This window comes from Sceloporus occidentalis, unplaced genomic scaffold (assembly GCF_023333645.1).
Source record: "Sceloporus occidentalis isolate IW3139 unplaced genomic scaffold, rSceOcc1.0.p SCAF_87, whole genome shotgun sequence".
Classification (NCBI taxonomy): domain Eukaryota; kingdom Metazoa; phylum Chordata; class Lepidosauria; order Squamata; family Phrynosomatidae; genus Sceloporus; species Sceloporus occidentalis.
The window spans coordinates 1,037,519-1,051,222 of NW_028317067.1; the positions used below are offsets into that span (position 1 = coordinate 1,037,519).

At 44.7% G+C, this 13,704-nt stretch overlaps 1 protein-coding gene across 1 annotated transcript in view; it reads right to left on the reverse strand.

Annotated features, from left to right (window-relative positions):
• Positions 1-13,704, reverse strand: part of LOC149284868 (E3 ubiquitin-protein ligase HUWE1-like) — a 36,516-nt gene continuing 22,812 nt past the window's right edge. Inside the window, exons 54-81 of the mRNA XM_089496030.1 lie at positions 13,401-13,579; positions 12,759-12,848; positions 12,299-12,453; positions 12,098-12,143; positions 11,209-11,487; positions 10,757-11,006; positions 10,426-10,559; positions 10,120-10,337; positions 9,724-10,012; positions 9,270-9,372; positions 8,220-8,763; positions 7,375-7,888; positions 7,122-7,231; positions 6,773-6,929; positions 6,551-6,683; positions 6,231-6,433; positions 5,624-5,751; positions 5,163-5,244; positions 4,919-5,074; positions 4,582-4,827; positions 4,344-4,461; positions 2,713-2,853; positions 2,263-2,550; positions 1,969-2,074; positions 1,686-1,803; positions 1,404-1,585; positions 258-448; positions 1-103 (exon numbers count right to left, since the gene is read on the reverse strand). Of these exons, the coding sequence (XP_089352156.1) occupies positions 1-103; positions 258-448; positions 1,404-1,585; positions 1,686-1,803; positions 1,969-2,074; positions 2,263-2,550; positions 2,713-2,853; positions 4,344-4,461; positions 4,582-4,827; positions 4,919-5,074; positions 5,163-5,244; positions 5,624-5,751; positions 6,231-6,433; positions 6,551-6,683; positions 6,773-6,929; positions 7,122-7,231; positions 7,375-7,888; positions 8,220-8,763; positions 9,270-9,372; positions 9,724-10,012; positions 10,120-10,337; positions 10,426-10,559; positions 10,757-11,006; positions 11,209-11,487; positions 12,098-12,143; positions 12,299-12,453; positions 12,759-12,848; positions 13,401-13,579 (5,263 nt within the window). The remainder of the gene's footprint in view (positions 104-257; positions 449-1,403; positions 1,586-1,685; positions 1,804-1,968; positions 2,075-2,262; positions 2,551-2,712; positions 2,854-4,343; positions 4,462-4,581; positions 4,828-4,918; positions 5,075-5,162; positions 5,245-5,623; positions 5,752-6,230; positions 6,434-6,550; positions 6,684-6,772; positions 6,930-7,121; positions 7,232-7,374; positions 7,889-8,219; positions 8,764-9,269; positions 9,373-9,723; positions 10,013-10,119; positions 10,338-10,425; positions 10,560-10,756; positions 11,007-11,208; positions 11,488-12,097; positions 12,144-12,298; positions 12,454-12,758; positions 12,849-13,400; positions 13,580-13,704) is intronic.

Genomic DNA, 13,704 nt, shown 5'->3' on the forward strand with positions numbered 1-13,704 from the left:
CTAAGCCAGGCCAAATCCTTCTGAGCACTCCTGGATGGCCAACAGCAGCATGTGACGTAACTTTTCATAGCTTTCGTACGCTGGGAGGTCCAGCTGGTTGAAACTGTAAGAAAATATGGATAATTTAAAGCCAGACGTACAACATATATCGTGAAAAGTCCTCTAAGAGAGGGGTCAAAATGAATAATGTATACGATTACAGAGTCACCCACGGACATTCTAGAATACAGATGAGTAGTCCCTCATTTTTCTCTTACCAAGTATGGGCAGAAGGCAGTCTATCTGTAGATCGATCATCCCGGTGTATTTGGAATTTCTGGATGCCGTTCATTCCTTCTAGAGCAGCAAAGCCCTGCAGGGGAACTTTAGAGGTTCCAGTTACAAACTGAAGGAACTTGGCCCGGTCAGCCTGGTCGAAGGAGCGCAGCGCTCTCCAAAACCACTGAATCTGTGAGAGAAGACAGCACAGAATAGTTTGACATTTACAACCGTACCATAAAATACACGAGAGGAAAAGCTTTGAACGTCTAGAACCAGTTTTAATAGCAGCCAGGATTGAGCATCGACAGTAATTTGGGTCACTTCCACATCCCTGGCGATAAGATTGGCTCAAGATAACGGCGAGTTCAGATGAACCTGACTTTAAAGACTTCAGGTGGTTTCCTGGCTTGACTAACCTTCAGGAAGATACTAAAGTACTGAAAGCGGAAGAGCATTAAACTAAAGAGTCGTTGCTGATTTATGGCAGAATTTCAACAAATCGGCACAGATTAATAAAGGCTTGTGTTTCCAAAGCAGTATGAAAACTTGCATTACTGGTGTTAGGGACAGACCTCGGACATATGACTAGTGAATACGATCAATGTTCCATCTAATTTTTCTTAGTTGGCGTGCGCAGAAAATTTCTCTTGTGCAAAAATTTTCACAGAGCAAAAATTTTGTGCGCACAATATCTGTGCCGCATAAAGTTTAAAAAAATATATTATTTTTTTCTTTTTATATACTTTTGTACGCACAATTTTTGGACGTGTGCGCTCTCTTAAAAAGCTATGTGCGCGCGCACAAGCGCACGGCTTAGAGGGAACACTGAATACGACAGACAGAAAGTCTCTAGTTCTGTACTGCCACCGACAGCCTAAGCAGCAATCTGTGTCAGGTAGGTTTATCATCCCCTCGTTGGAAGAATGTATAAAAAAGTACTCAGAGGGTTAGGGTTACTCAGAGTACTTTAATATGCTTTTATTATCATAGGGGTGTCAGTGATACTGTCCCTTTAAGCGGACCATAACTAAGGCAACATGCTGCTTACTAAGGGAGCTTTAAATTAATTTCCCAGACCAATCATGAATACAAAAATAGTTAATTTGTCAAACATATCTCAATCACTGGAACTCAGTTCTTACCTGGATGGAGTTGGACTGGTACTTGTGATACTCTGTATTGGATTTCAGATCGTCAATGTCTATTGTGGGCAGGCCGGAAATAAGTAGCTCCAGTTCCTGCTCCGTGAAGATGGAGATAAGACGTTTGGGAATGATCTCATAGAATCCTTCCAGGAAAGCGGCCAGCTGCTTGCGAATGGCACCTGACGCAGAAAGACATTGCCCAAGCCGATTACAAAAACAAGCAGCGGAGAAAGCATCAAGCTTAAACAATCACCAGGAAGCACAAAGCCATTGATGTACCTGTCATCTTCATCTGGCACACAAGGTGAACGTATTCCTTCTTGTTATCTTCAGTTACTAGAATGTTTGCCCCATTAGGCTTCAGATCACGAACTTCACATACTCCAAACTCTTGAACCTGGACAAACGGAGCAAAAAAACACCAAAAAGGGACACAATCAGCGCAGAATGTGAGGACAGAAAAAAGGATCTCACACGGTTGAAAATCATTTTAAAGACCAGTGCAGATAGCTGTTGAAGCGACACTTCCCACCATTGCATCTTTATCTGCATGCGCGCTTACCTCGGTGCTAAACGTCAAGTCATATCCCAGTGTGGAGACATCATTCTCGAGCAAGTAGACAAGACCTTGGTAGAAATGGTAATCTTCACTTTCCATGTCTGTGTACCTGGACCAAAGACACAGAACTGTAGATCACATTTAAATAGAACTCTCCGCTACGATGCGTTTGAGGGACGATACTCCACTTTTAATTTTAATGCCACAGTCCGTTTAAAAAGCTGCTTGGCGGACCCATCCTAACCCACCAGACACACTAATGCACAATGCGAGTTATGTGCAGATGGTCAAACTTACCGGACAGACTTGCCAAGGATGTGCTTGTAGAAGGACCGCGTGAAGTAACACTCCAGCAGTCTATTGTCATATACTGCTTTAGCCACAATACGACCCACAAACTTGAAGTAGCTGAGGTGGTTGGGGTTACAGTGCGATGAAGGGTTGATGGTGTAAGTGACACGGTCACCAGGAGATGTGCGGAACAGTGCATACATGGGATTGAACATCTCTCTGGAGATGATCATATACCATTCCCGGAGCAGCCCACCGGCATCCTGACCTTCCTCACCTTCAAACACTATGTACCTACAAAGAGTAAAGAGGAAACTTTGCTGCAGTGTCCATTAGAATATAAACGGCAAATGAAAGATAAAAGCTCCCTACTAAGGGTCACCACCGCATTAGATGATGGTTATCAACCACGTCCCACAACAGAAATCCCCTCCATTTTCACACTAGGACACTTACAATCTGTTCTTCATTTCTTCAGGAGATTTTCGGTGAAGTTCTCTGTACGAGTCTTCAAACACATGGTCGCGTCGTACATGAACAGCCATGTCTTCTTTGCGCAGCCCTTCATCGAGACGCTCAAGCTCCTGGCGGAAATATCTGTGCAGGGAAGCAGAAACATCTTGTAGCAGCTTAAGCTTCCACAATTATCAAATTAAACACTAAAGCTCACTATTTATATATCACATCAATGTAGCAGGTGTAATAATGAATTGCATAAATGTGGCATATTTACAAATAAATACAACTTTAAAGTAGGGCTGCAACTAACGATTATTTTTTCGATTAATCGATTAATCGGATTAAAAAAAAATAATTTCATTTATTTTAAATTATTTAATAAAGTAACATAGGATGTTAAAAACAAACGGCAGAATACATTTTTTTTCTTGTTTTTATTTCCCCAACCTGCCCCCCAGTTATGCATATTTGAGCCCAGGATTGCCACACTGCCCTCCCCACATATGCCTTATATACCCTATATGCCTTATACCCCCAGATATGTCACTCCGTCCTCCTCAGGTATGCCGTATACCCCCCTGATATGCCATAGTGCCCTCATAGGATTTGCAGACTCGTTCACAGACAATACTTTTATAAATAAATACAGGATTAATCTTCACTGCCCCCAGGATTTAGATTCCCCTCAGTTTGCCCCCCTTTACCTCTAACTGCACCTTAAGTTAACTTTATTAAATTAATTAAATTAACCCTCAGTCCTCAGCATTAAATTAATCCTGAAGAGAAGACCCCATTAACCAAAACTGCCCCTAAATTAACCCTGAAGACCCCATCAACCACAACTGCCCCTAAATTAACCAATTAACTATAACTGCCCCTAAATTAACCCTAAACACCCCATCAACCACAACTGCCCCTAAATTAACCCTAAACACCCCATCAATCACCACTGCCCCTAAATTAACCCTAAACACCCCATTAACTATAACTGCCCCTAAATTAACCCTAAACACCCCATTAACTATAACTGCCCCTAAGTTAACCCTAAACACCCCATTAACTATAACTGCCCCTAAGTTAACCCTAAACACCCCATTAACTATAACTGCCCCTAAGTTAACCCCCACCTCCCCTAACTTTCAGCAGCCCAAATATTAATTTTATACTCACAGTTAGATGAGTGTCACAGCCATGGCGATGCTAAGGAAATGGGCGGAGCCAATCGACCATTTGGCTCCGCCCCTTCCTTCCCTGCAGTCACTGCCAATTGGCCCCGCCCCTTTCTCTCTCCAGCAGCGATTGCAGGGAGGGACTGGAAAAAGGAAGTGGGCGGGCCAATCGGCAGTGACTGCAGGGAGGAACTGTAAGTAGCAACTGCTGCTGTGACTCCTGTGAGTCACACTAACGGATTATAACGCGAGGGGTATTTTTCAGAGCATTTGCTCTGAAAAAACCCTCATTTTATAATCGATAAAAATCGATTCAACTAATCGATAATGAAATTCGTTGCCAACGAATTTCATTATCGATTATCATCGATTTTATCGATTAGTTGTTGCAGCCCTACTTTAAAGCGCGTAAGACACTTCTTGCTAGTATTCTTAAAACCCAAGGTACGATATACTTACTTGCGTTTCACATCAAAGTCCAAAACTCTGATATAGTCCACCAGAACAGCAAAGGGACCATCGGCAAGGTGGGTGGTAGACTGTCGTAGGATCTGGTTTAACACAGTGCGATGGGTCTCTTTAAATAAATAAAAAAATAACGTTAGATCAGTATAAAAGGTATTTGGCTTTAAGTCTCAAATAACATCTAATAACCTTCTACCTTTTCTACCAAGTACATAAAACTTAAGGTTCTTACCTGCAAAGCGCAGAAACTTCTGTGTGTCAGGAGGCAGGCTGGATGAGATGTGCATAGATGAAGGTTCCCGAGAAAAAAAGGGGTCCAAGGAAGAAGGGGTTGCAGGCGTAAGCGGGGCCGGGGACAATGGAGGTGGCTCATCTTTAATGTGAGCTAGCTGGCTCTCCCTCGTGTCTCGTACTGGAGGCTTGCTTTCCCTTTCTGTTGCATGGACAAGGAAAAAGGCTTCTACTGCTGGTTGGAGGACTACAGAAGGAGAAAAACCAAGAACATGAACAATGAAGACTCATTCCATGGAAGAGAAATAGAAGAGTGTGAGCTGCGTAGCTTTGGTTACCCAGAACAGCATGCTGGTCATGAGACTCCTCCAGCTCTTTCAGGCACTCTCCCAGCATGTCCCACAACTCATCAAGGCTGAGCTGTTCACTCAGCAGCGGTAACTCTGGCAGCCGCTCTTCCTCTTTCTTCTCTGCAGCCTGAGAGCCTTCAGAAGCTAAAACAAGCACACAAGGTTACATTACATAGACTACCTGTTACACCCTGAACAAGTAAACATGGTTTGTCCCTGACCGCGCACTGACCAACTGACTGCGTGTCCTGTGTGGCCGGAGAGGGCTGGTCCACATCCATTGGAGACTCTTCTCTGCGAGCCGAACCCTCCGCCTGAACAAAATAAAGACTGATCACTTGGCTGACGAGGACAGCAAGCCTAGCCACATAAAATCAGGAGAGATGAGGCGGATGAAAAGTTTAGTTTAAAAACGCACAAGAATAAGCGGTAACTGATCACATGCATCCCACAAGAGGAACATCGCCAGAAGCCGTGTACTAACCTGCTTCTGCTAAGCTTGGAAGAACATGCATAGGGCAAGCTAGGGATAAGCGTGACAAGGACAAGTCTCACTTGTACATAAAGATGGCGACAAACCAAGAGGCAGGAAAAAGGTGGGGTAGATTAAGGGATGAATAACAGCGTTCAAATTAAAAGGAGGGAGAAACAAACTAAAGGATGGATGTTCTGCCAGCCAGTCATCATGCTAACCGTTGCAGTTTGCAGCTGTCTTCGTGCCCTTTGACCCTCACGTACCATTTGTATAATGGCATCAGCCTCGGCCTCCAGCTGCTGCACAGCTGCCTGGATGCTGCTAGCCGAGGCCAGACTGGCAGCCCCTGCAAGAAGAGAAGAGCGGAGAGGTCATGCAGTGCCTTCTATATTAATCCGCCAGGTGCGTGAGAGACACCTCTACAAACACCTACTTTCCAGCAAAACAGAGTAAACGTGCCCACTGTTACAATACACAGTTTTTCATGACCTTTAAGGTTTGGTAACACATTATAGGCTTCTTATAACCCCTCAACTACTCCGGAATGCTTTATGAAAAAGCTCGGCCCATAGTTGCAGCTTGAGTTATTAGACCAATTACACTATGAAAAAACTGGATGAGGTTTTCCACATTTTTGTATAAGATGCCTGATGAAGGGACCTGAGAGGTCTTGAAAGCTTGCAATCTATATTTACTCAGTTAGCCAATAAAAGGCATCATTCAAAAACCACTTGTCTTCTATGATCCCTATGGTAACCCAACAAAAGTTGCCCTTGCTCATCCCACTTTTTCTGATCCCTTGCGTCAGACATGCAGCTTTCCCACCTAGTCGGCTGGTCTGCTTTGCCTTCTTGTTAGCTCGGCGTGTGTCGTCTCGGAGTTGGATGATGACCTGCAGGACTCTCAGGAAGAACTTTTGCGTGGAAGTCTTTGAAGTCAGCATGGACATGGAGGGCAACTGTAGCTCCCTGCCACCTAGTGGGCGCTTCTGGGATGCCACGATCACCACATTTTCCGCGATGTCAAACCTGGAGCGCAAAGACGGGGCGGGGAGAGACCTAACATTTTAGATTGACTACTGTCCTAATGTGTAACGGGTTTCCGGATAAAGCACGCGCCCAATGATTCAGGACCACAATACTCACCTGCTCTGCATTTTGCCCTTTGCTTTGGCGTTCTGGGGCTGTTCTTCCGGCATTCCATCCGGAGAAAGGGCCTCACACTGAATACGTCTCTGCTGCTCCAAGTTATACTCGCGCAGTTCCGCCAAAAGGGTACCTGGATAGCAAACCAGCAACATTCAGTTTGAGAAAAAAAGCAAAATGTGTGCAGGCCGTGAAAGCGTGGGGTGTTTCAGATCATCTCACCTATCTGTTTGCACAGAGTGTATCCCAAGTGGTGGGCTCCGCTAAGGAGCAGTTTCAGCACGGTGTCCCTCGTGCCGGCATCACCCCGCGAGAGTTGTAGTAAAACGTTTGCGGCATCCTCCAAGCCTTCCTCTGAACATGAATGGGATGTCAGCACCTGGGAAGGAGACGTTCTGCATGAACCTATACATCTGGTTAGCACGTGCCTTAAAGAACCATGAAAGACAGGGTCGCCTAACCATGCACTGCAACATGCAGCCACCCACAGACCTATAAAATATTGGCTGTGAAGACTCATTTTTTTTTAATTTGCCCAAATATGGGAAATTTGATCATTTCAATCGCTTACCTCAACAGAAAGCTGCAGCTGTTTCTCAGTTAGGCCTGATGCCGCCATCTTTTCTGGGACACCACTGGCGTCGCTGGATTTAGCTGGAGATTTGCTGCTTTTTGTAACTGCTTTAAAAAAAAAAAAAGAAGATTTAGTATAAAAATAGAGGCTTTTACGGGATAGGGTTTATAATTAAAAATAATTTTTTAAGGGTGAACAGACCATCCAAGGTTTGGTGCGTTATAATACAGGGCATGACTGAAGTACTTACTGGACACCACACTTGTGGCGACTGCCAACGGCACGGTCACTGCTGGTACAGGCACAGGTAGTGAAGCGGCAGCAGGGGTGGGGGCAGGCACGGGAGCGGTTGCATTCGCTTGATTGACTTCCGGCACCTTATTATCAGGCAGGGCAATGGAGATGAGGGAAAGGAGACGAAGCAACTTTTCCGTGAGTAACGAGCTGCGTCGGATAACAGGATGCGACAACATATTCATGAGCTGTCCAAGAGGCGAAGCTTCCAGGCTGCACTGCGAACTCTCGCCCTCTGCCCCCGAGCTCACGGGCACAGACTTTACAGAGGTTTTCCCTTTGCGGCTCACATTCATATTGTCCAATTTGACCAACAAGTCCCAGAAATCCGTGGAGATGTTGTTTGACCCAGTAGCACCCGACGGTGGAAGGCAGGGGCTGCAGGTGACCTTTATATTCCTCTCCCTGCCATCGCTGCTCTCTGCACTGCACTCTTTGGCGCGCTGCTGTGTAAAATGGCTGGGGAACACCTAAGGGGGTAAGAGATTGAGGTCAATGAAGAAAGCGGCACGTAGCTACATAACCATGTCTGCTAAATATCCTTAATATAACTACATCCCTTTCTACTCCTTGTTGACGTTGTGACCGCACACAAGCCTCCAGTACGGCAAAGTGAAAACGTACAGACTTCTTATATACACAAAGCCGCAAAATAGAAAGAACTGAAAGGTACATGATAAACAAATGGCACCGTTTTAATCATTAACGAAAAAAAAAAGGATGGTATTAGCTAGAACTATGGCAGCCTATATTAAAATCTTTACAACTAGTAAATCTTCCATAGAAAGTTCTAAGCCTTACCTTGGCCAACTGGATAAGCGTATCCAACACATGCCTGCAAACCACAGGCGCAGCTTGTGGGTGTATGTGGACCGTGGAGCCACAGGCAGCATGCTTCTCAGTGTGCTTGCGCCCCAGGGACCTCTGGATTTGGAAGATATTGGTGCGACAGCCGAGAGCGGCATCCATGGACACAGAGAGCCAGGAAAGCTGGTTGGAGTTCTTGGAATCCACCCTGTGCATCAATTCTAACGGGCGGCTGTCATGGCTGGAAGAGCAGGACTTGACAGTCCCTCTCTTATCGGGGCCTCCGATGGGAGTCTTGGGACTTTCTATGCAGAGTTCACTCTCGCTGCTGCGTTGCAGGATTGACAGTAGACTGCGAATTACCCAGTTACGGGTCTGCGCGTGGTAACAGAGGTTGCGCAGGACGCGATGCAGCCGACTGGTGTTCAGCTTGGGCTCATCCACGAACAACAAGACGAGAAGACAAGAAAGGGCCTCGTGATCAAGCAACAGGCGTCCTCGCAGTCGCAACAGGCTGTCCACATTGCTGCCGGCCGGCCTGACGAGAGAGACTTGTTTCATTAAATTCAAAAAACCTTCACAGTTATCAGCAGACGACAAATTACTTCAACGGACTAAGACATCTAGAATTCACACAGATCTAACGAGTGGTGGGCATTTTTTTTTTTTTTTGCTTTTTATCCTCATTTGTAGCTACAATTTTTTTTTTATTATTATTATTATTATTTTTTAAATGAGCCTAGTTCATAATTTTTTTAAATGCGTAGCAACAGCCAATCGCATGTATGGTAGACTTTAGTTGAGGCCACCATAGGAAAAGATGTAAAGTAACAGCTAACGTATCCTTATAGATCTGCATGCAGTAAAAAAGCACTGGAGTCTATACATGTAACATGGGCTAGAATGCTCCTTTAAAGCCGTCTTATTTCATGGTCTGTAAACCCCAGCTTTGCGATGAGATATAGACTTTCAGAGATGAATGGAGTGTCCTGCATTCATCCTACAGTCTATGAAGTTAAATGAATACAACCGATTTAAGCATACCTGGTGTGGGTGCTGCTACCACCCATCTGAAAGGTGCTTCCTCTCTGCACAGCCAGACGTGTGTATTGGACTCCTCTATTCCCACTCAGACGGCTTGTGAAAGCTTAAAATACATTTAACACAGAAACAAGGCATGTTGTGGTTTAATACCTTCTATTTTTTTCTTGTGAGATACAGGATTACGCTTTTGTTGGTGTAATACATTTATTACTCATCTAAAAGTAGCCATCTGGCACACATACTGGCCCAAAGGCAAATCCTACCAAAGTCTTCAAACATAACAGACTTCACAACTAAATCAAACTGAAGTATGAGTCCTAAAAACACTACAACATTGGAAAAAAATAGCCAGATATGAAACTGAATAAAGATGAAAATCAAGCTAACCAGGTAGAACATTAGCCATATTTCCAAGGCTAGATTCTATTAGCAATGCATATCATGTTGCAGATACCTGGGCTCCTGAGTATGGCCGAGAGGGCAGACGTGCTGCTGTGACCAAACAGTCTCTCATGCATTAGCTGTCTTTGTCTTGCCTCTTGTTCTCTGCGCAAAGCCTGAGCTTCAGCCGCAATGTCAGGGGGCATTACTGCTAGAACGCTGTCCTCCATATCCTCAAGAACACTGCGGCGCAGGTCGGATGGCAAGGTTTGAATGAAGGTCACGGGGTCCATGGGGTTGTCAGAAGTAGTGCTCTGAGCAAGTTCGCGCCTCTGCTGCTCTGCTCTCTGTTGGGCAAGCACCTAAGGACCGGTAGAAATGGCCAATTAATGGGGACAAGCGTTAACTCATGGATATAGAGGAAAGAAATGCATTTCCCAGTGTGTGTGCCTGTTCGTTTGAACCGTACCTCTTCCTGTATGGCAGGTGGTAAAGCTGCCAAGAACTCTGGGCTGACCTCTGTGACACCAGCACTGCCGACCACAGGTGGTGGGATGACCGGCACAGCAGTAGGTGGTGCCCGAGCTGGCGGTCGGATGCCCAGCTGGTTCTGAAGCACCTCTCTGCGTATATCTTCTGGAAGAGCTGCAAGGAAGGATGGGTCCACTCCTTCGGGGAGATTTATACCTGAACCAATAAATACATATGGGACTATAGCATGGTGCTCAGGGAACATTACCACATCATTTGATGGCCGATTGTGCAAGAGAATTACCTGCGAGCGGATCATCATCTTCGCTACTCGTGGACGGCAGGGCTTCTTCAAGGATTCCACTGGAATCTGTTGCCAACAAGGACATGCTAGAATCTCTGACGGAGGGCAAATCAGAGGAGGGAGCACCCGAAGAACTGGAGAAAAAAAAAACAATGACCAAGAGAAGACTTTAAATCGGTCAGCTAATTTCAGAAAGTGAACTAGAACTAGTCATTGCTGTTGTGCTTCCAAACATAACTATCCACTAACTCATTGTCCTGAGCAGCATCAAGCCGCTTCAGGGAATTGGGTTACAGCAGGTCAGTTCCCCGTGCCCCACGGCGTGACGTACCTCTCCTCACTGTGTTGGGACACCGATGTCTGGCTGCTGGATTGACTTGGTGGCTCCACAACCTGTTGACCAACTGCGACACTACTGCTGACCAACGGCTGTTCTTGATTAACAACCCCAGATGCTTCCCCAACACCTTCCTCTAGAGGTCCAGAGGCGAGGCTACTAGTATCCATGGGTGAGCCCTCCAGCTGGCTGCTCACTGCAGTCAGGGCATCTGAATCCTCTGCTCGTTCAGGTGACAAGGAGGCTAACAAGGAATGGAGATATTTTTTCAGTGACTTGGCCATTTAGATTGTTCATACATAAGAAAGCTTTAGTCTTAAAAAGAAAAAACTAATTACGCACAACAAATATATTTTACATTTAATATGTTCCATGCATGATTTTAGAAAATGCTGAATTTTCATCGTATGAGACCGAACCATTTCCCTGCATGATATAATACTGACTGATGGTGGGTGCTGGAGACAGTTCCATCTGAGTCGCATCCCCCTCCGCACTGGGTCTTCCTGGTGCCGACGGCTCTTGTTCTGTTGGCATTAACAACTGTCCAACTTCATCGGCTCCGGACTCCGTCTGCAAACTCTGTGGCATTTCTGCCAAGGAAGCCTCCGGAGGAAGAGCACGCATAGAAGGATCCAAAGGAACCAGCTCTGGACTTGTTGGTGTTCCTTCTGCAGAAGAAGGAGCAGTGGGGAAATTCTCAGGGCGTCCAGTTCCATCTTGCTCTATGGTGGACATAAACAGAGGCCAATTACTGGTGGGATGTATTGCAGGTTGGAGGGTGTGCGAGTCAAGAATTCCTTGAGGATCAAAACACAGAAACCCATCTTAAATAATAACACAATGACAAATAAAGCAACTAAAGACATTAAACAAGGCTTATGGAAAAGCCACACCACAAGGAAGGCAGTAAGCTGTATAGTTATCTCCAAAACGGTGGCAAAATATCTACCCCCTTACAACAATACAACTTACTACCTCACCCTGAAGAGGGCAGGCAATGGAAAAGGATTCTCTAAAAGGTATTTATCTGCCAAAAAGATTTCAAAACCACAAAAGGGAAACAAATGAACATATGTACAGAAAAGCCAAGAAATTGGCACAAAATCTGAAAGTCCAAGCAGGTCCAGATATATACATTAAGGGGTCTCGTCCTTGCTGGGGCTGGTAACAGATACCGCAGGAAAGACAGTAAACTGTATAGTTATCTCCTAGATCGGGTGTGACCCCAAAACTATACAATCTACTACCTCAGCCTGAAGCATCGCAGAATCCACTCGACTGACCTGTGAAGGAGACCGAGGCAGAAAATGCTGCACTATAAGCGATAAATACCTGTAAGGCTCAACTCGAAAGGCATGCTTCGCTTGGAATTTGAAGCCTGGGAAGATTAAGAACAAGGATTAATCAAACCGGTGCTATGCTGCTCAAAGTCACAAAACGTTCATGCAGTAATTCAAATCACAAAAACCTAGGATCTTCTGCTGAAGGTTGGCTCACTACATACACAAGAAAAAGTTCAAAATCGGGACAGACCTGTGAGTTCGGGTCTTTCGATTCCTTCTCTTCTTTAGCTTTATCTGCCATCTTGGCATCTTCTTCTGCCATTTGCTTGCGCCGCTTTTCACGTCGCTCCTCGAGTTCTTCGTCACGCAAAGCCTCCAAATGGTTTATTATTGGGACTTTTACAACTGAGAAAAAAAAACACACAAGGATCTCTAAACATTTTAACGAATATGGCTTACGCAAGAGATGTCACTGAAAACAAGCCCATAAGTGATTAAGCAATTTGGAAAAATTTGTCAAAATTGTAAAATGTAAAGGAAAAATTTATTTTCATCCATTTACGAACTAAGTACATGTGAAACTCTGAACTGGATATAGCAGAGTCCTACAACAAACATGGCGTTGGTAAACTGATGTGCTTGTCTGTTTCTGAACCTGATGAAAGTTTGCTCTAGGATGAATTACGTTCATCGCACCGAGGGCTTCTCACCTGCCACGCAGTCATGCATGCTTTCAGCATCTAGGACCTTACATTCTTCCGTCCAGCGAGTCAATGCGGTAGGAATACTGGAGAGAGTACCTGTAACAAAGCAGTATTTATTACTTAGAACTGTATTTATTACTGGAACATTAGCCCAAGATATGGACACATACTTCATGCATCACTAAAAATGCAAATCAAAGCCTGAAAGCTATTGTATACAGAGATTCATGTAAAAGGTCAAAAGTGATTCAAAAGGGACCTCATAAGCCGTGAATATAAAACTGGTCTGGAACTGCAGATGTGGTGGGGATAGAGATATATTATATTAGGTGTAATTATATATATATATATATATATATATATATATATATATATATATATATATATATATATATATATATATATATATATTGGTGTAAGCTGAGGAATTGTAATATGATTGCAGAGTCAGTGGCACAAAGTACACATGAGAGACCAGGAAAAGGCAGATTAATTCATATCTTTTAGAACACCCGACACCATAGAGGGAACGTTGGGACAAAAAATGAGTCTAAGAACTATTCATAGCCCCTTTAATGTCCCAAATCTCAAGAGCCCACAAAATGAAAACCAGAAACACTGCTGTGCTTGATTACTGTTGTCACTTACCAGCCTGGCTGGTGGCTGTGCTCTGATCATGAAAGAAATCATCCAGAAGTTCATCATCAGATCGAGCTATGATGTGGACATCATCATTTCCTACAAGGAGACGCGCCCGGCCTCGGCTCTGAAGAGGAAGGCTACTACTCAGCTGCAAGATATCAGCGGCGGCCGAGGGACCCAGCAACCTTAAAGGAAGCATGAAGCAGTGTTACCATTACCAACTTACTACTCTTACCTAAGAAATCCGAAGAGACCCCTCATTAAATTCCAGCAAACCTACTACCAACTCTTTTTGGCCTTCAACAACTTA